The sequence below is a fragment of the Lutra lutra genome, chromosome 2 (genome assembly GCF_902655055.1).
Source record: "Lutra lutra chromosome 2, mLutLut1.2, whole genome shotgun sequence".
NCBI classification, from domain to species: domain Eukaryota; kingdom Metazoa; phylum Chordata; class Mammalia; order Carnivora; family Mustelidae; genus Lutra; species Lutra lutra.
The window spans coordinates 40,251,516-40,278,416 of NC_062279.1; the positions used below are offsets into that span (position 1 = coordinate 40,251,516).

The 26,901-nt window shown below is 44.4% G+C and overlaps 1 protein-coding gene and 1 pseudogene across 1 annotated transcript in view; one reads left to right on the forward strand and one right to left on the reverse strand.

Annotated features, from left to right (window-relative positions):
- Positions 1–4,914: 4,914 nt before the first annotated feature.
- LOC125094030 (uncharacterized protein C9orf85 homolog) lies at positions 4,915–5,566 on the reverse strand (annotated as a pseudogene).
- Positions 5,567–17,471: 11,905 nt separating this feature from the next.
- Positions 17,472–26,901, forward strand: part of HGSNAT (heparan-alpha-glucosaminide N-acetyltransferase) — a 46,685-nt gene continuing 37,255 nt past the window's right edge. Inside the window, 2 exon segments of the mRNA XM_047717251.1 lie at positions 17,472–17,493; positions 17,496–17,696. Of these exon segments, the coding sequence (XP_047573207.1) occupies positions 17,472–17,493; positions 17,496–17,696 (223 nt within the window).

The following is a 26,901-nucleotide window of genomic DNA, read 5'->3' on the forward strand; positions in this document are numbered from 1 at the left end:
TGTCTTCTGGTGCAGTTGCTTTGGGAAACAGTCTGGCACTTCCTCAAAAAGTTAAAAAAGAATATAGCCTGGTGGTGGGTATTATGGAGGGCACGTATTGCATGGAGCACTGGGTGTGGTGCATAAACTATGAATTCTGGAACACTGAAAAGAAATTAAAAAAATAAAAATTAGGGGCGCCTGGGTGGCTCAGTGGGTTAAGCCTCTGCCTTCGGCTCAGGTCATGATCTCAGGGTCCTGGGATCGAGTCCCGCATCGGGCTCTCTGCTCAGCAGGGTGTCTGCTTCCCCCTCTCTCTCTGTCTGCCCCTCTGCCTACTTGTGATCTCTGTCTGTCAAATAAATAAATAAAATCTTTAAAAAAATAAAAATAAAATAATAATAAAAATTAAAAAATAAAAGTTAAAAATAGAATTGCCATGACCCAGGAATTCACTCCAAGTATTCACCCAAGACAGCTGAAAACATGTCTACACAAAATCTTGTACATGATCATTCATAATAGACGAAAGATGGAAGTAACCCAAATGTTCATCATCCGGTGAACGCATAAAGAAAATGTGGTATATCCATACAGTAAGGTCTTACTCAGCCGTAAAGCAGAATGGCGTACTGATACATGCTCGCTCCCACATGGTTGGGGTTTGGAACATTCTAATTGAAGGAAGCCAGTCACAGAGGACCACACGTATGCTTCCATTTCTAGGAAATGTCCAGAACAGACAAATGCATACAAATAGAAAGTAGATGAGTGGTTGCCAGGGGCTGGCAGGGGTTCGGGGGGAGGAATGGGGAGTACTTGCTAATGAGTACAGAGTTTCTTTTGGGGGCAGTGAAAATGTTTTGAAATTATATAGTGATGGTTGTAGAACTCTGAATATATTAAGTAACTGAATTGTATAAAAGGACAAACTTTATGCTATGTGAATTTATATCTCAATAAAGCTGAGGGGAAAAAACCCACGTCTGTGCCAAGGCTGTGTATCCGTTATAACTCTTTTCACTTGATGTAGGTGGTTATTGTGTAGAGTTATTGGTTGTATTACCCTATCCAGGATATAATTCTTGTTTGAGGGATTTTTCTTAGTTTTTGGACTTTGCATTGGAGCAAAACCATCAGTTTAAACAAATTTGTTTTGAAATATTTTGAAATATTGACAGTAGAGCTAAAATAAACAGCACGGTGTGTGTTAGGGCCAGAAGACCAGGGTTCTAATCCCAGCCCTGCCTCCGATTCGTTGTGTGCCCTCAGACTACCTGATCTCTAAAATGAGAGAGTTGGTGGGAACCATTTCCTCCACGTGCTTCTCTTAAGTTCTCTCGGATGCTTCATTATGCCGGGGCCAGATGCCAACCAGAACCTGGTCTGTCAGGGTTCAGTCATTAGCTTGTGCTCAGACGTAATTCAGTACCCAAAGAACTGCGAAATCCTAAGAGCAAGCCTAGCTAAAGCCTCGATGGGAGTTCATGGCCCAGTCATCTTGCTGCCTGGCGCTCCACAGACGTGTGACCAGGAGAGGAGGTTGCTGAAGTGAGCCATTCTCAAAGCGCAGCCAAGGATTCAGTGCTCTCTCCCTGCTTACCTGTTCCAATCACCACCACCCTGTGGTTTATAATGGGCTTTCTCATGTCATGTGATGCCACGAACATTCCAAACATCTGGTGGCATGCAGTGACTGTTAGTGATTCGGCGGAGACAGAACGCGGGGCTGTTTTCAAAGGAGGCATGTGGGGATGGGAGCGAGGTGGAAATCTCTGCAGAAAGGTCCTGGTGGCCTCCCCCCGACCTTTATTTTAAAAATAAACATCACTTAGGGCGCCTGGGTGGCTCAGTGGGTTAAGCCGCTGCCTTCGGCTCAGGTCATGATCCCAGGTCCTGGGTTCGAGCCCCACATCGGGCTTTCTGCTCAGCAGGGAGCCTGCTTCCTCCTCTCTCTCTGCCTGACTCTCTGCTTACTTGTGATTTCTCTCTGTCAAATAAATAAATAAATAAATCTTTAAAAAAAAATAAATAAACATCACTTAATTTCAGTAATCACTATTCTCGCCTGAGTTTTGATCATTTAAGAGTAATTTAAAATGTGAAACCATGCTTTCCTACCCCTTTGTAATCTTCTGCAAGGGTCAACAAAATGAAGGCAATAACTTGGATTTTTTGGAGCGCGACAATGTTGTTTGGAATCAGAACTCCGAAGAAGGAAGTCGGCAAGAGCACTGCGTCCAAGTGTAGTGTTTTTATTTATACCATAAGCACGAGTCACAGTTTTGCTACCTGAAATTAACTCCTCTGGAAAGAAAATTTGATTCATTCACTCCCAAGTCCATGTGATCGATTACAGAGTATCTCACATGGGTAAGGCACAGTACTCACTTTTACCTCTGAAAGGGACCTAGTGCCTACGAAAACAGCACTGTGTTTTCAGTTTGTTGTTGTCGTTGCTGTTCTCTTCTATCATGAGTGGACAGGACTAGCCTGTGACTGTGGAGATTCCCCAGAGTGTTCTTAGGCTCCAGGATCACCTCTGACCCTCGAGATTCTTCAAGGCAGTGCCAGCAACCAGAAGTTCTTATACCTGCAGGGTCATTGCCAAGGTTGGATTCAGAAATTTGGAAATAGGCAGCTGAAGAGAACAGGAACTCTGGACCTCAACTGTGAAGCTCAAGATAAACCCTTTATCTTGGGTTTATTTTTTTTCCTTAAAGCATAAAAACCATGTGTGTAATAGGTAAACTGTAGCCTATGCTAGACTGTGTTCTTTCCTTTCTTTTCCCTTTAGCCTGACAATTGTTATTAACCTTTTAAATGGGTTCTTAAAGACTGAAGAAAGTCATCATAAATTGTCAAAAATCAATTCCAACTGTTTCAGGTGCTAGAATTTTCTTATGAGTAAATTTTTGAGGCTTAATTTTGACTTATTTTGTTGTCAGAATAGGCTTTTATCAGGCATTCATCAGGTCCCTCCAATAGGGATTTCATAATTTTTTTTCCTGGATTATTTAAGGACTAGTATTTGCAGAATTATGTCAGGATTCACTCCATCACTACTGGGTTAATACAGTTCAATTATGTAAAGGGACCATATATTATGGATCATAAAACACAGGCATACAGTATGTGTGTGGTATATTCCCCTAAAAGCAAATAAATTGACTTTGTCCTTGAAGATTATCATTTAAAACTTTCAGGTGGGGCACAGCTCTGTTCCGACATCTAGATGGTTCTTGATTTGGGTTCAGGTCATGATCTCAGGGTTGTGAGATTAAGTCCCACATTGGGCTCCGTGCTCAGCGGGGAGTCTGCATGTGCCTCTGCCCCCACGCCGCCCTGCTTATGCTCTCCCTCTCTCTCTCTCTCAAATAAATGAAATCTTTTTTTTTTTTTACAGAGAGAGAGAGATCACAAATAGGCAGGCAGAGAGAGGGGGAAGCAGGCTCCCTGCTGAGCAAAGAGCCCGATGCAGGGCTTGATCCCAGGACCCTGAGATTGTGACCTGAGCTGAAGGCAGAGGCTTAACCCACTGAGCCACCCAGCGATCCCTAAATAAATAAAATCTTTAAAAAAAAAACAAAACAAAAAACCGTTGGGCATGCCTGGCTGACTCAGTTGTTAGAGCATGTAACTATTGATCTTGGGGTTGTGAGGTCAAGCCCAACATCGGGGGTACTTTAAAAAAAAAAAGTAGACCATTGGGTTTTATCATGTTTATCATGTGTTTAACCATCGTTGGATCACACACATTTATCTCTGCTTCCTTCTGAAACCAAGTTAGAATGGCAGTAAAGAAATAAAGAGATATAAACTACATTAAGCCAAACATGAAGCAAGACCATTTGTTACTCAGAATTCTGGAAAGCTCTAAAATTGGAGAGGCCAAGTTCCTTGGAAGGTGAGAGTAAGGAGTGGGCTGAGAGCCACAAGGTTAGGTTGAAAGTTCCTATACAGAAGAGTTAGACTCCCGACTGCCTTCACAAACCTGATGTATAGTCAGGATACCGCCTCTCTATGTTCCACAGGAAAAAAAGACAATTTGTAGGAGAAGGAACTAAAGAGCTAAATGGGAACCCCAGATGTAACATATGTTGGGGGTAAGATTCAATCATGAAAATGGAGGGATTTCCTGAAACTCTACAGAAAGAATGGTAAGAGGCCTCAACCCGCATTTTCCACTCCACCCCACAAAGTCCTCCCCTGCCATGCTCACAGCCAGGCCTATTACTGTGACACCAATCAGGAGACTGGAAGATTTCTTTCTAGGGAAATTGTACCCCAAAGAACAGGCTTACCTCCCACTGAAATTTCTGGCTCTGCACCCAAACTCCATGAGTCAACAGCACACCTTCTTGCAAGCACACCCACATTTTCCATTTTGCTTTTCTGGCTCAGTTTGCTATTAGGTAGTCTATTCTAAATAATTCTCACTAACTGCAATATGATGCTTCATGTTCATTTTGGCATTCAAGGTTCATTTCATTTTAATATATGCTACTCTGAACTTTATTATAAGTAAATCCTGGATGAAAGTTTTATAATCATTCAAATATCATATACAGGGCGCCTGGGTGGCTCAGTGGGTTAAGCCGATGCCTTCGGCTCAGGTCATGATCTCAGGGTCCTGGGATCGAGTCCCACATCGGGCTCTCTGCTCATCGGGAAGCCTGCTTCCCTCTCTCTCTCTCTCTGCCTGCCTCTCCGTCTACTTGTGATCTCTCTCTGTCAAATAAATAAATAAAATCTTTAAAAAAAAACAAATATCATATACAATTTATACTGTCCATGTATAAATTTTGCATATTTTCTATAGGCTATTCCAAGTTCGTCATTAGGATTTAGCAGTGTTGAGTTTGGTTTTTTTTTTTTTTGTTTTTTGTTTTTTGTAAAAGGCTTAAAGTCAAAATTTGGCCAGAATTCCATTTTTCAAACTGACTTTAATATAGTAATCAGTTTATTGTCATCTGTGTTGTATAAATCCATATCAAAATGTAAGTCATTTTCGTTTCTTCTGCAATTTCTTCTGTGGTTGGAATGTACATTATTTTCAATATGTTTTGCCTGCCTGCCTGCCTTCCTTCCTTCCTTCCTCCCTCCCTCCCTCCCTTCCTCCCTCCTTTCCTTCCTTCCTTCCTTCCTCCTTTCTTCCTTTTCTGTAAGGTCTACATTCCACATTGGCCTTGAACTCATGAACCTGAGATCAAGAATCTCATGCTCTGCCAACTGAGCCAGCCAGGTGCCCCCTTTCTGTTTCTTTATTAAACAGAATAACAGTGTCTTCTTTTTTTACACATTTTACACAACCTTCACGTTCACAGGCACATGGTCTACATGTTATAACAGTACTTCACTGTCTTTTGTAAACATTTAACACATTTTTAAGGCTTAAAAATGGCTTGTATTTGCTGTGTTTTGCACATCATTCAAGAACTTCTTTATAGTGTTGACATACTGCATTATGAAGGTTTGCCTTAATTTTCTTGGTCTGGACACTCTTATCCAACTTATCATTTTTGAAGCTAAAATTATCCTGGGGCCTGAGGCCTGGAACAGACTATGCTCCTTCATGGGAGCTCATCACAGAAACCACAGTAACCTCATGGGAAGGCAAGAAACATGCAGGGAAGACCAAGATGCCAGCAACTGTCCTTCACAGAGTTGATGCTTCTGTCACTCTCAGTCGCACTTCTACACACTAACAAATTCAGAAGGGAAAATTAAGAAAATAATCCCTTTTACGATAGCATCAAAACCAAAGAGATACTTAGAAACAAATTTAACCCAGGAGGTGAAAATAATAAGGCTGATGAAAGAAATTGAGGAAGACACGACTGAAAGATACCCTGTGTTCATGGAGTGAAAGAATGAAGATTGTTAAAATGTCCAAAGTGATCCAGAGATTCAGTGCAATTCTTATAAAAAGTCCAATGGCAGTCTTCACAGAAATAGAAAAAAAAAATCCTAAAACTCATATGCATTCACAAAGGACCCCAAATAGCTAAATCAATCTTGAGAAATAAAGGAGGAGGCATCACAATTCCTGCTTTCAAACTCTGTGTAAAATTTGTTTAAAACAGTACGGTACTGGCATTAAAAATAGACGTGTAGATCAATGGAGCAGAATAAAAAAAGACCAGATAGAAACCAAAGCATATATGGTCAACTAATCTTTGACAAGGGCACCAAGAATACACAGTGGGGAAAGGAGAGTCTCGTCAATAAAGTGTTGGTAAACCTGGACAGGCACATGCTAAAGAATGGAAATTGCCCCCTGTCTTACATCACCCTTGAAAATGAGCTCAAAGCGAATTTAAGATTTATTTTTTTTTTAAAGATTATTTATTTATTTATTTGACAGAGAGAGATCACAAGCAGGCAGAGAGGCAGGCAGAGAGAGAGGAGGAAGCAGGCTCTCCGCCGAGCAGAGAGCCCGATGCGGGGCTCGATTCCAGGACCCTGAGATCATGACCTGAGCCGAAGGCAGCGGCTTAACCCGCTGAGCCACCCAGGCGCCCCGCGAATTTAAGATTTAAATGTAAGACTTGAAATCATAAGACTCCGAGGGGAAGACAGGGGTAAAGCTCCTTGACATTAGTCTTGGCAGTGATTTTTAAAATATTATGTCAAAAGCACAGGCAAGAAAAACAAAAATGAGTGGAACTACATCAGACTGAAAAGTTTCTGTGCAGCAAAGGAAACAAGATGTAAAGGCAACCTACAGAATGGGCAAAAATATTTGCAAACCATATATTTAATAAAGGGTTAATGGGGCGCCTGGGTGGCTCAGTGGGTTAAAGCCTCTGCCTTCGGCTCAGGTCACGATCCCAGAGTCCTGGGATCCAGCCCCTGCATCGGGCTCTCTGCTCCACAGGGAGCCTGCTTCCTCCTCTCTCTCTCTCTGCCTGCCTCTCTTCCTAATTGTGATCTTTGTCTGTCAAATAAATAAATAAGGGGCACCTGGGTGGCTCAGTGGGTTGAGCCTCTGCCTTTGGCTCGGGTCGTGATCCCAGAGTCCTGGGATCGAGCCCCACGTCAGGCTCTCTGCTTGGCGGGGAGCCTGCTTCCTCCTCTCTCTCTGCCTGCCTCTCTGCCTACTTGTGATCTCTGTCTGTCAAATACATAAATAAAATCTTATAAAAAAAAAAAAAAGAAACAAAGAAATAAATAAAATCTTTTAAAAAATAAATAAAGGGTTAATATCCAAAATATATGAACAAAAAATTAAATAATCAGATTTTTAAGTAGGCAGAGGACTTGAATAGACTTTTCTCCAAAGAAGACTTACAAAACAACCAAGAACTACATAAAAAGGTGCTTAACATCACTCATCATCAGGGAAATGCAAATCAAGACCACAATGAGATTATCACTTTATACTGTTAGGATGGTTTGTTTTTTTTAAAGATTTTATTTATTGGGGCGCCCGGGTGGCTCAGTGGATTGAGCCACTGCCTTCGGCTGGGGTCATGATCTCAGGGTCCTGGGATCGAGTCCCGAGTCGGGCTCTCTGCTCGGCAGGGAGCCTGCTTCCTCCTCTCTCTGCCTGCCTCTCTGCCTGCTTGTGATCTGTCAAATAAATAAATAAAAGATTTTATTTATTTATTTGACAGATCACAAGCAGGCAGAGAGGCAGGCAGAGAGAGGGGTGGGGGAAGCAGGCTCCCCGCTGAGCAGAGACAACCCCCCCCACCAAGCGGGGCTCGATACCAGAACCCTGGGATCATGACCTGAGCCGAAGGCAGAGTCTTTAACCCACTGAGCCACCCAGGCACCCCAGGATGGTTTTTATAAAACAGACAGTAGAAATAAATCAAATGTGTTGGTGAGGATGTGGAAGAAGGGGGACTCTTGTACACTGTTGGTGGGAATGTAAATTGGTGCAGCCACTTGGAAAACAGTACATGGGTTCTTCAGAAAATTACAAATAGAGGGGCACCTGGGTGGCTCCGTCAGTTAAGTGTCAGACTCTTGATTTCTGCTCAGGTGTGGAGCTCAGGGTCATGGGATTGAGCCCCGTGTTTGTTCCTGCCCTGAGCATAGAGCCTGCTAGATTCTTTCCTTCTGCCCCTCCCCACCCCTGCACTCTCTCTCTCTCTCAATTAAATAAATAAATAAAATCAAAACAGAAATACTGTATGACCCAGGGATCCCACTTCTGGGTTTATAGCTGAAGGAAACAAAAACAGTATCTCAAAGAGATACCTGTACTCCCATGTTTACTGCAATGTTACAATAGCCAAGATATGGAAACAATCTAGCTGCCCATCCATGGACAGATTAATGGTTAAAAAAGATATGTGTATGTGTGAATATTTATATATGTATGATCATACAGGACTATATATAACTGTAACAAATTATATGTAATATATGTATATTATATTTAATGTAACATTATTCAACCTGTGAGAAGAAGGAAATCCTACCATCAGCAACAACAAGGATGAAACTAGAGGACATTATGCCAAGTGAAATCAGCCAGCAGAGAACAACGAATACTGCATGATCTCACTTGTATGTGGTTGGGGTTGACATGGGAGGAGATGGAAGATGTTAGTCAAAGGGTACAAGCCTTCAGGTCCAAGATGAGTAAGCCCTGGGGATGGGATATATGGCATGATGACTATAATTAATACTATGTGGTGTACTTGAAGCTTTTTTCTAAAAATTTTTATTTATTTATTTGAAAGTGAGAGAGAGAGCACGAGCAGCGGGAAGGGGTAGAGGGAGAAGCAGGCTCCCCACTGAGCAGGGAGCCCAATGTGGGACTCGATCCCAGAACCCTGGGATAATGACCTGAGCTGAAGTCAGACACTTAACTGACTGAGCCACCCAGGCGCCCCATATTTGAAGCTTTATAAGGGAGTAGACCTTAAATGTTGCCACTACAAAGGGGGAAAAAAGGGTACGTATGTAAGGTGATGAATGTATTAATTAACCTGTTTATATCACTTCACAAAGTATACTTATGTCCAGTCATCATGTTGTGCAATTCAAACATATACACTTTTATTTTCAATTATTTGTCAGTTTCCCTCAACGCTGAAAAAGAATTGGAACATTTTCATCACCTCAAAAAGAAACCCCGCACTCATTACCTGTAGTCCCCTATCCTCCCATTCCTCCCAACCTCTACGCTTAAGTGACCACTAATTGATTTTCCATATCTATGAGTTTCTTTATTCTGGACTTCATACAACTGGAATCATATACTATGTGGACTTGTGTGTCTGGCTTGTTTCACTCAGCATGGTTTTTTTGTTTGTTTGTTTGTTTGTTTGTTTTTCACTCAGCATGTTTTCAAGGTTTATCCAAGTTGTTGTATGTATCATTATTTCATTCTTTTCTATGGTCAAGTGATAGTGTATTGCATGGATAGAACCCATTTTGTTTATCCTTAATCCACTGATAGACATTTGGGTTGTTTCCACTTTGGGCTATTATAAATAATGCTGGTAAAGCATTTGTGTTCAAATCTTGTTTTTATTTCTTTTTTAAAAAATATTTTATTTATTTATTCGATAGATAGAGCACAAGTAGGCAGAGAGCCAGGCAGAGGGAGAGGGAGAAGCAGACTTTCTGAGCAGGGAGCCCGACGTGGGGCTCGATTCCAGGACCCTGGGATCATGAACTGAGCTGAAGGCAGCCACTTAACCAACTGAGTCACCCAGGTGCCCCCTTTTTATTTCTCTTGCTATACGCCCAGGAGTGGAATTACTAGGTCATCTGAGGAACTGCCATTAAACAGACCATTTTCCAAAGAAGCTAAACCATTTTACATTCCCTTCAGCAACATGTGGGAGTTCAGATTTCTCTACATTAGCTGACTTTTTGATTATAGCCAACCTAATGGGTATGGTGTGGGCATCTTACTGCGGTCTTTTTGGAGTGGGCTTTATTTAATATATTTTTAGATTTGGTTTCTGAAACTTGCAAATTTGAATGTCCTTAACTGTGAAAATTGTCTCACGGATCCTCAGTCCTTTCTTTACTTTTTTTTTTTTTTAAGATTTTATTTATTTGCTTCAGAGAGGGAGAGAGAGGAAGGGAGAGTGCGTGAACGCAAGCACGTGTGGGGGGGGGAGGAGAGGAAAAATCAGATTCCCTGTTGAGCAGGGAGCCAGATGTGGCACTTGGTCCCAGGACCCCAGGATCATGACCTGAGCAGGAGGCAGACGCTTCACTGACTGAACCACCCACGTGTCCCAAGATCCTCATTTCTTTTCTTTCTTTCTTTTTTTTTTTTTTTTAAAGATTTTATTTATTTATTTGACAGACAGAGATCACAAGTAGTCAGAGAGGCAGGCAGAGAGGAGAGGAAGCAGACTCCCCGCTGAGCAGAGAGCCTGATGCGGGGCTCAATCCCAGGACTCTGGGATCATGACCTGAGCCGAAGGCAGAGGCTGTAACCCACTGAGCCATCCAGGCGCCCCCAGATCCTCATTTCTTAAATGTAAAATAGGAATAGCTTTCTTCCAGGATGGTTCACCCCTTCCTTTTTGTAGTAAAATGTACAAAAAATGTATCATTTTAACCATTTTAAAATATGTAGTTTTGTAGCATTAAATATACTCACATTGTTGTTCAGGCATCACCACCATCCATCTTCAGAACCTGATTTCATCTTCCTCAATTGAAACTCTGTACTCGACAAACACCAACTCATCGACCCCCTCTCCACCCCCTTGAGTCCCTGCACCAACATAACGCTATTATAAACACAAGTGTACAGATATTTGTTTTGATTCCCTGCTTTAATTTTTTGGGGGTATTTACCCAAAAGTGGAATTCTGGGTCATATGGTAATTCTATGTTTAGGAACATATTCCATAGAGTGATTCCATCTCACATTCCCACCAGCAATATGCACAAGGATTCCAATTTCTCTACATCTACATCAACACTTGTTATTTCCTGGCCCCCCCCTTTTTTTTTTTTCCTTTTAAAGATTTTATTTCTTTATTTGACAGAGAGAGAGAGAGATCACAAGTAGGCAGAGCAGCAGGCAGGGAGGGGGGAAAGCAGGTTCCCCACCGAGCATAGAGCGGGATGTGGGGCTCTATCCTAAGACCTGAGATCATGACCCAAGCCGAAGGCAGAGGCTTAACCCCTGAGCCACCCAGGCACCCATCATGGGCCTTTTGTTGTTTGTTTTGTTAGCTACCATAATGCATATGAAGTGGTATCTCGTGGTTTTCATTTGCATTTCCCTAATGATTAGTGATGTTGAATGTCTTTTCATGTACTTATTGTCCATTTGTATATCTTCTTTGGAGAAATGCCTATTCAAGTTTTTAGCCCATTTTAAAATTGGATTGCTTGTTTTGTTGTTGTTGAGTTGTAGGAGTTCTTTATATATACTGGATATCAATCCCTTATCAGACATATGATGTGCAAATACTTTCTCCCGTTCTGTGGTTGCCTTTTCACTACTGATCATGTCCCTTGATGCAAAAAGGTTTTTAATTTTGATGAAGTCCAATTTATCTTTTCTTTTGTTGCCTTTGTTCTTGGTGTCATACCTTGGAACTGACTGCTAAACTTAGTGTCATAAGCTATTCCCATATACTTTCTTCTAAGAATTTTATAGTTTTAGCTCTTATGTTTAGGTCTTGGATCCATTTGAGTTAACTTTTGTACACAGTGTAAGAAAGGGTCCAACTTCTGGTTTTGTTTTGTTTTGGTTTGTTTTTTTTTTGCATGTAGATATCCAATTTCCCCAACATCATTTGCTGAAAACATTGTTCTTTCCCATGTTGAAAATTATTTGAGTATATATGTAAGTTGATTCTGGGCTTTCTATTCCATTTGATTGGTCTATATCTCTGTCTATGCCAGTACCACACTGTTTTGATTACACAGCTTTTTTTTTTTTTTTAAGATTTTATTTATTTATTTGACAGACCGAGATCACAAGTAGGCAGAAAAGCAGGCAGAGAGAGAGGAGGAAGCAGGCTCCCCGCTCGATCCCAGGACCCCGGGATCATGACCGAGCTGAAGGCAGAGGCTTTAACCTACTGAGCCACCCAGACGCCCCTGATTACACAGCTTTGTAGTTTTGGAATCCAGAAATGTGAAACCATCTACTGGGAGAAGCAGACACCCTGCTGAGCAGGGCTCCCAACTCAGGGCTCAATCCCAGGATTCTGGGAACATGACCTGAACCAAAGGCAGAGTAATAACCCTGACTGAGCCACCCAAGCATCCCTTAATGAGTTTGGATATATTTATGTACTCATGTCACCTCCCCTATAGATGAAACACAAAAAAAAATTTCTCTCTCTTGGAATTTCCTATGTGTCCCATCATGTTCAGTCCTTCCCCCACTGCTGGCTCCAGGACAGAACCCTGCTTTCTTCCTAGAAAGATTAGAATTTCTTTTCCAGAGTTTCATATAAATGGAAACAGGCAATATAGTATATACCTTTCTTTTTTAAAGATTTTTCTTTCAAAAATTTTATTTATTTACTTGAGAGAGAGAAAGCAGGAGTTGGGGGAGGGGTACTCCTACTGAGCAGGGAGCCAGACCTGAGGCCTGATGTGGGACTGGATCCCTGGACCCTAAGATCATGACCTGAGCCGAAGGCAGACGCTAATTGATGAAACCAGCCAGGTGCCCCTTTGCGCATTTTTAAAGAGTCATTTGCTTATTACTGAATTGTAAATGTTCATTACGTATTCTGGAATTAAGAGCCTCTTATTAAATATGTTTTCCAAATCTTTTCTCACACAGTCAGTGGGTTTCCTTTTCTTTTTAAAAAGATTTTATTGGGGCGCCTGGGTGGCTCAGTGGGTTGGGCTGCTGCCTTCGGCTCGGGTCATGATCTCAGGGTCCTGGGATCGAGCCCCTCATCGGGCTCTCTGCTCGGCGGGGAGCCTGCTTCCCTCTCTCTCTCTCTCTGCCTTCCTCTCCGTCTACTTGTGATCTCTCTCTGTCAAATAAATAAATAAAATCTTTTAAAAAAAAATAAAAAGATTTTATTTATTTGAGACAGAGAGAGAGAGCATGTGCACAAGTGGGGAGGGGTTGAGGACCTGAGGGAGAAGGAGACACAGACCCTTGCTGAGCAGGGAGTCAGATGCAGGACTCAATCCCAGGACCCTGGGATCATGACCTGAGCTGAAGGCAGATGCTTAACCAACTGAGCCACCCAGGCGCCCCTTCTTTTCTTTTTCTTAACAGTGTCTTTAGTTTTTTATTTTTTAGGGATTTTTAATTTAAAAAGAAAAAAGGTTTATGTACTATTTAAGAAATCTTTCACCCAATACCTAACTGGTTCTTCTTTTAATAAATGCTATACAGAGGGGGAAAAAAAGAAAGGAAAAAAGAAATCTTTGCCTAATCCATGGTCATAAATATTTTCTCCTATATTTTCTTCCAGAAGTTTTATAGTTTAAGCTTTTATGTTTAGGTCTTTAATCTATTTTTTTGTTTGTTTGGTTTGTGGGTTGTTGTTTTCTTGTTTTGTTTTGTTTTGTTTTGGTGTGTGGTATGAGGTAAGGGTCACAGTGAATCATTTAATTGTAGCATCATTTGTTGAAAAGAATATCCTTTCCCCTATTAAATTCTTTTGGAAATGTGGTGAAAACCCAGTTGTGTGTGTTTATATCTAGGCTTGCTATGCTATTCCATTGATATGTATTATCTTTACACCAAAGACACACTTCCTTTTTTTTTTTTTTAAGATTTTATTTGTTGGGGCATCTGGGTGGCTCAGTGGGTTGGGGCCTCTGCCTTCGGCTCGGGTCATGGTCCCGGGGTCCTGGGATCGAGCCCCGCATCGGGCTCTCTGCTCAGCGGGGAGCCTGCTTCCTCCTCTCTCTCTGCCTGCCTCTCTGCCTGCTTGTGATCTCTGTCTGTCAAATAAATAAATAAAATCTTTAAAAAAAAGATTTTATTTGTTTATTTGTCACAAGCAGGGGGTATGACAGAGAGGGAGTGGGAGAAGCAGGCCTCCAGTTGAGCAAGGAGCCTAATGTGGGGCTTGATCCCAGGACCCTGGGATCATGACCTGAGCTGAAGGCAGATGCTTAACCAGCTGAGCCACACAGGTATCCCCAAAACACTCTATCTTGATTACTATAGCTTTATAATTAATCTTGAAACCAGATAATGCAATTCTTGTAACTTTTTCTTTTCAGAATGATTTTGGCTATTCTAGGCCCTTGGCATTTCCATATACATCTTGGAATCATTTCTCAATTTCTTCACATGTGCAAAAAAACCCCCAAAAAACAAACCAAAATAACCTGCTGGAATTTTGATTGGGATTGATTGATTTGGAGGGAATTGGCATCTTAACAGCAATGATTCTTTTAATGTATGAAGATGGTATTTCTCTCCAACTAGTTAGGTCTTCTTTAACTTTCCTCATCAATGTTTTATAGTTTTCTATGTTCAAATCTTAAGTTTTATTAAATTTGCTCCTATATATTCATTTTAAAAACTCTTTGTAAATGCTATTTAAAAATGTCAAGTTCCAATTGTTTATGTCTGGAATATAAAAGTAGAGTTCTGTATATTGACTTTGAGTTCTGTGACCTTGCTAAATTCACTTTGGATTTCTAGTAGCTTTTTTTGGGTAGATTCCTTGAGATTTTCTACAAATTCAATCATACCATCTCTGAATAAATACAATGTGTAAGCTTTTAATTTCTTTTTCTTGCCTTTTTGCACTGATCAGGACCTCCAGAACAATGCTTAGTAGAAATGGCAAGGACAGACAATCTTGCCGTTCCTGATTCTAGGAGAAAAGCATTCAGTCCTCCAAATGTCATGTTAGCGCTAAGGTTTTCATAGATGCTCTTTATCACATTGAAGAAATTCCCTTCTATTCTATTCCCTTCTATTAGCTGAGGGTTGAATGGGTATTAAATTTCCTTCAGGGTCCCCCCCCCCCCATATGTTCATTGCCTGCGGCCATGTGACTTGATCTGGATGCTAAAATGTGAATTCAAGTCACAGGCATCTCTTTAGAGAAGGAGTTTAAGAGCCAGTGTGGGGTTTGCTACATTATCTCCCCACTGCTGCAAGAGTGGTAGAAGCTCCTGTTGCAATGAAGCGTTGGGCATAAGTGTGAGCAATAAGTAAACTGTTGAGATAAGCTAAGAGATTTGGGGGTTGTTCATTAGTGCGGCATAGCCTAACAGAGGAGGTTCTTGTCCTCAGGACAAACTATTTGCCTTCGTGGAGCTTACACTCTAGTGCCAGAGAAACAGATAAACAAATACATACTATAATGTCAGGTGGAGATGAATACAAGGAAGAAAACAAAGCAGATACAGTGAGGCACAGGGATAGAGGATGTTTTAGCTTTAGATAAGGGTAATGGGGAAAGCCTCCTTGAAAAGCTAATAGTTGAGCTGAGACCTGAGTGAAGTGAGGGAGGGAGCCAGGAGGCATCTGGTGGAAGGGCACTCTAGGTAGACAGCCAAGCACTGCTCTAAGACAGGAACTGCAGGCTCTCCTGGCCATGGGGACAAAGCTGAAAGAGCTGTCCTCAAGGAGAGAAGGGAAAGGGATACATCTACCCAGTGGTCCCTGTAGCCCATTCTGGTTCTGTGGAGACCAGAAGCAGCCGCTGGACAGTAGACAACTTGGTGGCAGTGGACTTGCCAGATGGCCTAGACACCACTGTCCCTTGAGTCTTGAGATTCTGAACCATGGGGCAAAGAAGAAAGAGGGAGTAACTGAACTTTTTCTGACATTCAGGCACAGAGGCTTGTTTTCTCTGAGAAAAATAATGTGACGACCTCTGTGAGACAGTCCATGACCATCATTTTCCTGAAAGTTATTCTCCACCTTACAACTCATCAACAGCTTGCTATGGTCCTTAGGAAGAAACCCAACTCAATTACTTTTTAAAAAAATTTTATTTGTTTTTGCGAGAGAGAGACAGAAAGAGATGGAACAACTGGGGAAGGGAAAGGGGCAGGGGCAGAGGGAGAAGCAGGTTTCCCACTGAGCACGGAGCCTGATGTGGGACTCGATCCCCAGACCCTGGGATCACAACCTGAGCCAAAGGCAGATGCTTAACCAACTAAACCACCCAGGCACCTGCACAAACCTCATTCTGTTGACTAGCTCTGTCGCAGAATTCTGCTTCAGTTAACACTGGGTTCCTGCTTTCGGAGCCTGTGCAAGGGCTGTTCTTTCTGTTAGGAACACTTCCTCCTTTGCGCTGGCTAACATCCCTCAAACTTGGTTTAAATGTCAGTCTTCCTGGGAGTCTTCCCAGACTAGCTTGCGTGCTTCTGTCAAATGCTATCTTAGCATCTTGTTCTTCTACCAACTCAGCACTCATCATACTGCGCTATCGCTTTAAAAAATTGTCAGGTAATTCAAACATACAGAGAAGTATGAAAAATAATATGGGGAGGCACCTGGGTGGCTCAGTCAGTTAAGCGTCTGCCTTTGGCTCAGGTCATGATCCCAGGGTTCTGGGATGAATCACCGCATGGGCCTCCTTGCTCCCTCTCTCTCTTGCTTCCCCTGCTTGTGATCTCTCTCTGACAAATAAACAAAATCTTTTAAAAAAAGTAATATAGGGATCACCCATATGCCTGTCACGGTAGTTAAGCAACGAAACATTGCCAGCCCAAGCCCAGGGTAATGACATTTTGCTCCCTCCCTACTCGCAACCATTCCTTGAATTTAGTGTTTATCTTTCCATAGGTCTCTATACTTTTATTACATGTGCATATATATCTAAACAATATATAGTATTGTTTTTCTTGGCTCTACACTTTACATATAAGTTATTCCAAAGGTATTTGTGCAACTTGCATTTTGCCCTCAGCTTTATTTTTGTGCCTCATCCATGTTGATACCCGTAACTCGAGAACATTTCTACAGTGTATATATTATACCGCAGTTTACCCATTTTCTCCACTGACAGACGTTTAGAGTGTTCGCAGGTTTCTGAAATTCCCAAGCACTCTGCTACAAGCATTACCGAACGTGTCTCAAACGTGTGAGTTTCGCGGGTGCACAGGAGCGCACCTGCGGCGTTAGCGTGCCCGCGCGCCTCTAACTGCACCGGAGACCGAGAGCTTCGCGGTGGGGGCACCTCACGGTGGCTTTGGAGGCGCATCTTTGCCTCTGGAGGGTGAACTCCCTGGGAGCTGGGGCTCTGCCTGTCTTGCTTACCAAGGCACTTCCAGAACCGGGGGCAGAGGACACTAACGCCCGTTTGCACCCGGCGCTGGGGCACAAAGTTGCTCAGGGGAGTGGCCAGAGACTGGAGAGCCGAGGCTCGTGGCCTGCAGGCGGCCTGTGTCCGCGGGACAAAGTGCCCGGCGCGCTGGGAGGGGCTCTAGGCTCCTCACTGCGCTCGCGGCCCAGCCCAACGCCGGGCCGGGTCCCCGGAGCCGCCCGCGCGCCCCGCCCCCGACTCCCGCTTCGCCCCGCCCCCGGCTCCCGCTTCGCCCCGCCCCCGCGGGTGAGTCAGGCGGCGGCGGTGACGGCAGCTGGGAGGGAGGCGATGACGGGCGCGCGGCCGTGCGCCGCGAGAAACGCAGGGCCCGGGAGCGCGGCGGCGGCGGCGGCGGAGGAGCGGCGTCCGCGGCGGCGGCGGGCAGCATGAGCGGGGCGCGGGGCGCGGGCCCGGCGCTGGCTGCGCTGCTGCTGGCCGCGTCGGTGCTGAGCGCCGCACTGCTGGCCCCCGGCGGCCCCCCGGACCGCGATGCCGAGGCCGCCCCGCCGCGAGGTGAGTGGGCGCCGCGGATCCCGCCCGGGCTGCTAGGCGGACCCCGGGCCGCTGCGCCCCTCCCGCCGCCCGTTCCGCGGGGGCCGCGCGACTGTCCCCTCCCCCGGGACGACGCGCCGCCCCCTCCGGGCTGGGCAGCGCCGCGGCCGAGAGCTCTGGAGAAAGCCGGCTCCGGAACTAGTTTCTGTTCGCTGTGCGCCGTAGGGCGCGCCCCCCCGGGCCGGGGGTCTCGGCACGTTTGGCCGCTGTCGCAGACACCGCGCGGGTTAGCCTCGCGGGCTCGGGGGCTGGTGCCGCGGAGGGGCCCGACCGCAGCGTCCCCAGAGCGCCACCCGGACGGGAAACACGCGGGAGGGCCGCGGGCAGGCGGGAGAGCCGCGGAGCGGGGCAGCCCCGCGCCCCCTCGCCCGCGCGCGCGCCCCGAGGCTGCCGGGCACCCAGGTCTCCAGGCGACTTTCGTCTTAGCTTCTGATGGGGAGACCCGTTGTCCCCACACGCACAGCTAAGTAAGAGGCGGACCGGCCTGGAAAGGGGTGTGCGCGACGTCCCGCCCTCCGCCAGCTTCTGTCTGCGGGGCCGCTGCGCCGGCGAAGTCCTCTCCACGAAGGGACAGAGGACGTGGCGCGTGGCTGCGGCGCGGCGGGCGGCTGGAGCGAGGGAGCCGCCGTCCGAGGCAGCTGTCCGGGGGACGCCGCGCCACAGCCGGGCCCGCCCTGGGCGGGGAAGAGCCTCCGCCGCGCTGGCACCAAACTCCCGAGCGCACGTCGGACCTGGAGTTAAAAACTCCGCCGGCGGCGCGGGAAGGGCGTCGGTCCCAGGCGCTAGCGAAACTCGAACGCCGGTCGCGAGCGCCCGCAGCCACATTTTCCCGCTGAGGTGATGCGAGGGACAGTCGCGGCCTGGCTTCGCAGGGAAGCCACGGAACGAGGTTCTTGGCCTGGGAGGGGCCGCGCGGGGTGTTTTTACCGGGGGTGAGTCTCCTGCGCGGCTGGGAGTGTCGGCACTCAGCTCCGCTCGTGTTTTCCTGATCTGCCTGGTCTCCCGGTTCTGCGGGGGGCATGGTGAAAAGTACTCCCCCAGAGCCCCCGAAACGGGCATCCCAGGGCCCCGTTGGAACCTGATGGCCCCGATGATAGCCCCCAGCTCCTCCCCGGGGGATGCTTTGTTCAGCGATTGTGGGATCCGTCAAATGCAGCAAACCCTACCTACTTGGTCAGGGTTTGGGGAAAGGTCTGCCTGTCCCCTGCCTCTCTTCCCCCCTCCTCCCATTCCCCTTTCTGTATCAGAATGGGGGGTTTGGCGTTGGTGTGTGTAGTTCAGACGGCCCCTCCCTCCCCAACCAGAATCTTGTAGGGCAAAGACAAAGTGAATTTTGGGAAACCATCTTAGCTGATAACATTTTGTATTAACTGCCTCCCCCACCCCTGATTCTGTCTCCTCTACTCCCCTTTTATATTGGAGGAAACGGACCCTAAGAGGTTATGTAATCACGCCAGTCCTAAGCTGTCAGGGGGCAGATCTCGTGCAATGCTTTTACTTTATACTTTAGCACCAGTTAATAGCGGGAATTATTTTAGGAAAAAGGTGGTTTGTATATAGTAATTCAGTGGAGTGAGGGAGAACATATTAATATTCTTAAGTGATCCACTCCAGAACCTTCATGAAGCTGTGTTGAGAGGACAGCTAAGCCTTTAGTGCCGCCTGGAGTTCAGGTTTGGGCTGGACAACTTCCTCCTAAGAACTCCCATCTCTGCTTGATTTGAGGACTCCAGTTTAGTAGAAAGAATAAAATAATAGTAAATAGACAATGTCTTTAAAAATTTGTCCTGCAAAGAAACTCATGAACAGAGAGCTAGAACCAGAAATTAACTATTTGGAAACAAAATTCTAATATATAAAGAGCACAGTTACTCAGGCACAGGACACTGTAGACAGAGGAGGAGGGAATTGTTTTGGATATAATACTCATTGAGTGTTGTCCTGGTATTTCTAAGGTCATCAGTATCAGAAGTTGGCAGCTTTTTCTTGAAACTGAGCATCAAGTTCAATTTAGATATCATAGTGGATGGCTTGGGAGTTGCATCCTTATGACCTGTTAAAGTCTAGGAGCACCTGTGTGGCTCATTTGTTAAGCATCTGCCTTCGGCTTGGGTCATGATCCCAGGGCTCTAGGATTGAGCCCCACATCGGGCTCCCTGCTCAGTGGGAAGCCTGTTTCTCCCTCCCCCACTCTCCCTGCTTGTGTTGCCTCTCGTGCTGTCTCTCTCTCTCTGTGTCAATAAATAAAATCTTTAAAAAAATTGTTAAAGTCTGAAATTCCTATGGAAATTGAAGTATAAAACAAGAACCTTACTCCACCCACTACCAAAGAATCAAGAATATGGATAAAAGCATTAGTTATTCCAACTATGAAGGGGTGATATTATGTAAAAGAATTACAGAGGAAAAGCTCAATGGATAGTGACTATAAATTTGAAAATGAAAACTATCAAAACTGAACAAGGGAAACTAAAAAGAACTATTTGAAAACATGATATGACACATATCTTTGGCAGGTTTGACAAAAGATTTGACATCTGTGCTATGTAAAGAAATGATACAATCCCCAGAGCCTGAAGATGGAAGGGGTGTTAAATAACAAAACTCAGCTGGGTAAATTACTGTAAAGATCAAATTGGCTTTATTCAGTAATTCATGAATTGGCCAGTATCCCATCTAGCAAATGGAAGGAAGCTCCCTCCAGCAGCAGAGAAGGGAACGTTTAAAAGGCAGAGAGAGAAAGGAAAAAAGGAAATTATTAGCAGGAAAGGAAGAAAGGAAATTATTAGCAAAGGATGCATTTTAGGCCAGGATGTTCTTCTAGGGTAATGGAAGGGGTCCATCAGTGGATTACCTTCCGGGGCTGACCAGGAAGTTCCAGGTTGCTGCTTGAAGGTCACTTTTCTGAGAGGTGAAGGTGCAGTTAGGTATTAAGTCTTGGTGGGGTGTACCATAAGTGACTGCATTTGGGGACTGCTGTCTCCTTGTTAACAATTTCCACCTTTCGATCGGATTCTCAGCGTAACTGAGAGGTGTGATTTAAGTATAAGGCTGTAATGGCACTCTCAGCTCCAAATCTGAACAAAATCTGAAATTTTGTTGCTTTTTTGTGTGGTATGCATAGGTCATGTTGTTTTTTGTTTTGCTTTTTAGATTTTTTAAAATTTATTTACTTGACAGAGAGCACAAGCAGGGGAGTGGCAGAAGGAGAGGGAGAAGGCTCACCACTGAGCAGGGAGCCGATGATGCAGGGCTCGATCCCAGAACCCCAGTATCCTGACCTGACCGAAGGCAAACACCTCCCCAACTGAGTCACCCAGGCGCCCTTGTTTTAATCTTTGTGAGATTCATAGGCCACAATTTCAAGGTTTACGGTCTTTTAAGTTGGTCTTTTTCTTCGTTTCTTTCTGATGTTCATGTATTAAGGAGATCATTTGCATGGTGGTTAGTGGCTGTAAACGTGTATTGAGAGCTTTTGAGAGGCTAGAACTACTGTGATTATTACAAGCAGGGTAATTCCCAGCGTCTGGAGTGCATTTCAGAGCCATATGGGTCCCCAAGTCCCAAACTAATCAAAATCAAGGTCAACTGAGTCAAAGAAAGACCCCGGTGAAGGGGTAAGCCAGGTGGCTTGCTCCATGATCATATGTCTGCGTTTCAACTTCCCCAGAAGTGTGAATGCATGAATGCAGATGCAGCCGGTGGTTTTAGCCATAGTTCAGACATCTCTTTTTTTGGCTAAGATATAACCAAGGGCTATCCCGTTATTAAGAATACAACTTTCTATAGGATCTTTATTGGGCAGCTGTTGTCCTTAGCACTGGATTTTGCACCATCTTTAAGAGTTTAGGAGAGGGGCACCTGCGTGTCTCAGTGGGTTAAAGCCTCTGCCTTCGGCTCAGGTCATGATCCCAGGGTCCTGGGATCGAGCCCCGCATCAGGCTCTCTGCTCGGCAGGGAGCCTGCTTCCTCCTCTCTCTGCCTGCCTCTCTGCTTACTTGTGATCTCTATCTGTCAAATAAAATAAATAAAAAATCTTAAAAAAAAAAAATAGAGTTTAGGAGAGGTTTCTGATCATCTTCTCGTTGACCTGTACTCCTAACCAGTGAAGTGTGGTCCTGCCAAAGGACGTGAGTTGGAGTCGTGAATGCCTTCTGGTAATTCCTTTCTAACTGGACAGTGTCAGTCCTGGAGAGTGGACCGGTGAGCTGTCTTAGTTCATTTGGCCTTAGTTCTTAGGCCCACAGTTAGACAAAGCAGCATTCATAGTGATAACCACCACAGATAAAGACAAACTCTTTTGGGGTACAAGGCACTTCCTCCTACGGGGGCGTGGTGAATGGATTCATTCACAGGGATTGTTTGTATTTTCCCGTTCAAGCCAAAGGGTCAGCTAGGTTTCCTCTTAACCTAACATAAAAAGTTGTTGTAAATTCCAGAAGTTACCCACCTTAGCAGTGGCCTGGGAGATACAGATGATGGCGTGATCTTTCCAGGCCAGTGCCAGAGTAAAGGACAGAAAAGGAGGAAGAAAGAGTTTCACTTTTGAAGTATGAAGTGTTGGTGTGGCATCTTGGGAGGAAGCACTCTGCTTTGCTCTCAGCTCCTTCCCGTCCTCTTCAGTTGAATCTGGAAGTCTCCAGGGCATGTATAGGACCCCATGTCAGGTAGAGCCCTCTTCAGCAGTGAGATGCATTTCCGGACTTTAAGTCCCTGAAGTCTGGCTGCCATCTGGGTGGTGACAAGGACCTGGAGTGCCTCCCAAGGAGATCCAAGGGCAGTCTTTGTTCTTGGTGATTCCAAATCAGAAGGCTGGGAGAAAATTGGAAACATTCGTTTCGAGAGTCGGAGCCAAATTTTTGAAGAAACTAGAATAATTCAGGAGCCAGTCCAACTTAGAACAGAACCTCAAAGACAGTTAAGAGGATTAGAATCTAATACAGACAAAAGAGTAAACATTTCTTCCCTCTACAGTTATACCCTCGTTTTGAAGAGTAAAGCTAATTTCTTTGCTTTAAGCTTTGCCAACAATAGTGATTGACCATATAAGCTCTTTCTTTTAGAAATTGGTTATAGGTTTTTCTCTCTCTTTTTTTATTTTTATTATTTTTTTGTTTTTGTTGTTTTGTTTTTTTTTTTGACAGATCACAAGTAGGCAGAGAGGCAGGCGGAGAGAGACAGGAGGAGGCAGGCTCCCTGCTGAGCAGAGAGCCCGATGCGGGACTTGATCCCAGGACCCCGAGATCACGACCCGAGCCGAAGGCAGAGGCTTTAACCACTGAGCCACCCAGGCGCCCCTCTCTCTTTTTTTAAAATTTATTTTTAAATAAGCTCTGTGCCCAGTGTTGGGCTTGAGCTTATGACCCCAAGATCAACAGTGCATACACTCCATCAACTGAGCCAGCCAGGTACCCTCCCCTCTTTTATTTTTTAATTTTTAAAAAATATTTATTTATTTACGGGGGGCAGGAGAGGCAGAGAGAGTCCCAAGTAGATGCTGCACTGAGTGTGGAGGCCAGTATGGGGCCTGATCCCATAACCCCAAGATCACAACCCAAGCCAGAACCAGGAGTCCATGCTGAACTGACTGCACTATCCAGACATCCCCTCCCTCTTTAAAAAAAAAAAAAAAAAAATTAAAAAAAGTATATATACATATATAAAATTTGGATTATATAAGCTCTTTTTTAAAAAAATTAAAATTATTTTTTATTTTAAGTAGGCTTCACACCCAGTGTGGAGCCCAGTGCGGAGCTTGAACTCACGACCCTGAGATCAAGACCTGGGCTGAGTTCAAGAGTTCCATGCTTAACTGACTGAGCCACTCAGGTGCCCCAATATAAGCTCTTTTTAATACTACTTTGCTGGAATCTTGTAAGCAAGGTGTTAGGTCAGTTTTGCCAAGAGGCTTTTTATTGGCTCTGCAAAGTCAACCTTGATGTAGAGAACAAAGTCAAAAGAAATATAGGGGGAAAAAATTAAACTTTCTTATAACTTATAGCCCATAGATGAATACTTGGGACAGGCAGAGTGACCTTCCTCCAGGAACTCAACTGCCTAAATGTTAATATTTTGCTACAGGCAAAAGACAACCTTAGCTTGACATTAGCCAACCTCCCTAGATCCTATAAGTCTTTAACATATGTAAATCCCTTTAGAAGCTTACTTTAGCTCCACCCACCCTCCCAAGGTGTATGTTAACAATTTTCCTCTAAACGTATGGCCCACTGATACCACCTGAAGGGTCTCATGACTAAGGTTTTACTAGACAGTAGTAAACAACCTTTTCCTGACAACAGCTAGACCCTCAAGGTCCTGGAAGCCTTGCTTCCAGATTCCTTAGGGACTTAGGCTATCCCTAACTAACTCCCAACTTGAAAGGATGTAATCAGTCACTCCTCACAACCCCAGTGTAGCTCTTTCTGCCTGTGTGTCCTGTCCCCATGCTTTAATAAAACCATTCTTTTTGCACCAAAGATGTCTCAAGAATTCTATCTTGACTACTCTCAGATCGCAACAGTTCACATCAACCTTAGTTTTTTTTTTTAAGATTTTATTTATTTATTTGACAGAAATCACAAGTAGGCAGAGAGGCAAGCAGAGAGAGAGGAGGAAGCAGGCTCCCCGCCGAGCGGAAAGCCCCATGCGGGGCTTGAACCCAGGACCTGGGGTCATGACCTGAGCCGAAGGCAGCGGCTTAACCCGCTGAGCCACCCAGGCGCCCCTCAACCTTAGTTCTTTAAAGCTGTTTGGTCAGCGCTGAGTGTATGCGTCTCTCTCTCAAATATGATGTGCTGGTCAGAGCTTTAGTAGTCTAGCCAAGGTTTCAAGTGGTGTCTGGTTACAACAATCAGACTCACTGAATCTCTGTAAATATGGCCATGAAAGGAGTACCCAAGAGGTTTCCAATTCTGGAGGAATTAGGGAGAAAAAGTAAATGTTTCATCTTTGTTCCCAAAGGTATATCTTATCAATTTGTTGATACCTTTAGAAAAAAGAGAAGGTGGTTTTTTAAAATCTGGAAAAGCAAAATGTTAGAGAACCATGGGCGCGTGCACGCGCGCGTCTTAAGATTTTATTTATTTATTTGAGAGAGAGAGTGTGAGAGAGAGTAAGAGAGGGGAGGAGGTGAGGCGGAGAAGCAGACTCCCCATGGAGCTGGGAGCCCGAGGCAGGACTCCATGTGGGGATTCCTGGGTCATGACTTGAGCTGAAGGCAGTTCCTTAACCAACTGAGCCACCCAGGCACCCACCAGCAGCATTTTAAACAAGAAGTCACAAAAATTTTATAATCCTCCTGCTTGGTTCATTCAGTCCCATGTTATTAATTTTTGTCCTACTTGAATACTATTTTCCCACTAGTTCTGGAATTTTTTTTTTTAAGATTTTTTTATTTTTAGAGAGAGTGTGAGTGAGTGGGGGAGGGGCAGAGGGAAAGGGAGAGAGTTCCAAGCAGACTCCCCACCGAGCACAGAGCCTGATGTGGGCTCAGTCTCATGACCCTGAGATCATGACTTGAGCCAAAACTAAGAGTCGGATGCTCAACGAGCTGGGCGCCCCAGGTGCCCCCCCCCTTTTGTTTAAAAGATTTATTTGTTTTAGAGTGCATGCATGTGCTTGTGAGTTGGGGGAGGGTCAGAAGGAGGGATTCTCAAGCAGATTCAGAGCCCAGAGGGTCTCAGTCCCATGACCAATGAGGTCATGACCTGAAGTGAGCTAACACTGAGTGTGATGCTTAACTGAGCCACCCAGCTCATAGTTCTGGAAATTTTTACCCAGTTCAGTTGCATGATCTGAAAGTGATCAGAAACCTGTATTCTACTTGTCAGATTCTTTCCATGAATTTCCTCTAAGATAAAAGACATTTTTTTTAAAGATTTTATTTATTTACTTATTTGACAGACAGAAATCACAAGTCGGCAGAGAGGCAGGCAGAGAGAGAGGAGGAAGCAGGCTTCCTACTGAGCAGAGAGCCCGATGTGGGGCTCGATCCTAGGACCCTGAGATCATGACCCGAGCTGAAGGCAGAGGCTTTAACCCACTAAGCCACCCAGGCACCCCAAAAGACATTTAAAAAATATATATATATATTTTTATTTATTTCACAGACAGAGATCACAAGTAGGCAGAGAGGGGTCGGGGGAAGCAGGCTCCCCGCTGAGCAGAGAGCCCGACGCCACCGGGGCTCCATCCCAGGACCCTGGGATCACGACCTGAGCTGAAGGCAGAGGTTTTAACCCACTGAGCCACCCAGGTGCCCCTAAGATAAAACACATTTGCAAGGAGCTTTTGTAAAAGCATCTGAGTAAAACAACTCTCTGTAAATGACAAAAGACTTAATGCACATTAAAGATCTGATAAAAGTTCATTACAGTAGAATTGACAAGGAAATTTGGTTATTTTTGTGATTACATTTTCAGACAATAACTAGAATTACAAGTGTCAACATTCAGTGCCTATTCTATCTTCAGGAATTTCATACAGTTTCTGAAACACTTATATTAATAACATATATCACGCAGGTATAATCCAAAAAGGTTTAGCATTATCTGTTTGATAGTGCTTCCCATGTAATGTAACATACCAGATAAGCCTGTTAACATCTTCCCTTTTATAAAGAGAACAAATCCTTTGAGATATTCCAAGGGACTGTCTGGAAAACCCAAAGCTAGTTAAAGGTCAAGAAGACTTCATTTAGAGTTTGATTTTGGGGACATTTGTTAAGGTATCAAAAGGTTTGGGATTATAGGTCACTGTGAAACAATACTTAGTTTCCATTCCACCAAGTTACAGAGACTTCACAGGCAAATACAGAAAGTCAAATAGTTGTACAAAGCCATGGCTATTTTAATATTGAAAAGACCCTGTTTTTTTTTCTAACTAATTAAAGACCTGATAAAGACAAAACAGAATTTTGTCTTTCTAGGCAGATTACATTAAAGATGAAGAAGAACCTTTGCTTATAATTTATTAAGAGCAGACCAATAACCTAAAACAACTTTGTCCTTTTAATGGAGAGAAAAACCAAATTCTAACTTTGCAGTAGGGTACTCCTGATATTTAAACTCATTTTTAGGGGCTCCTGACTGGTGTAATCAGTGGAGTATGTGACTTTTGATCTTGGGGTCCTGAGTTGGAGCCCCATGTTGGCATAGAGATTATGTTA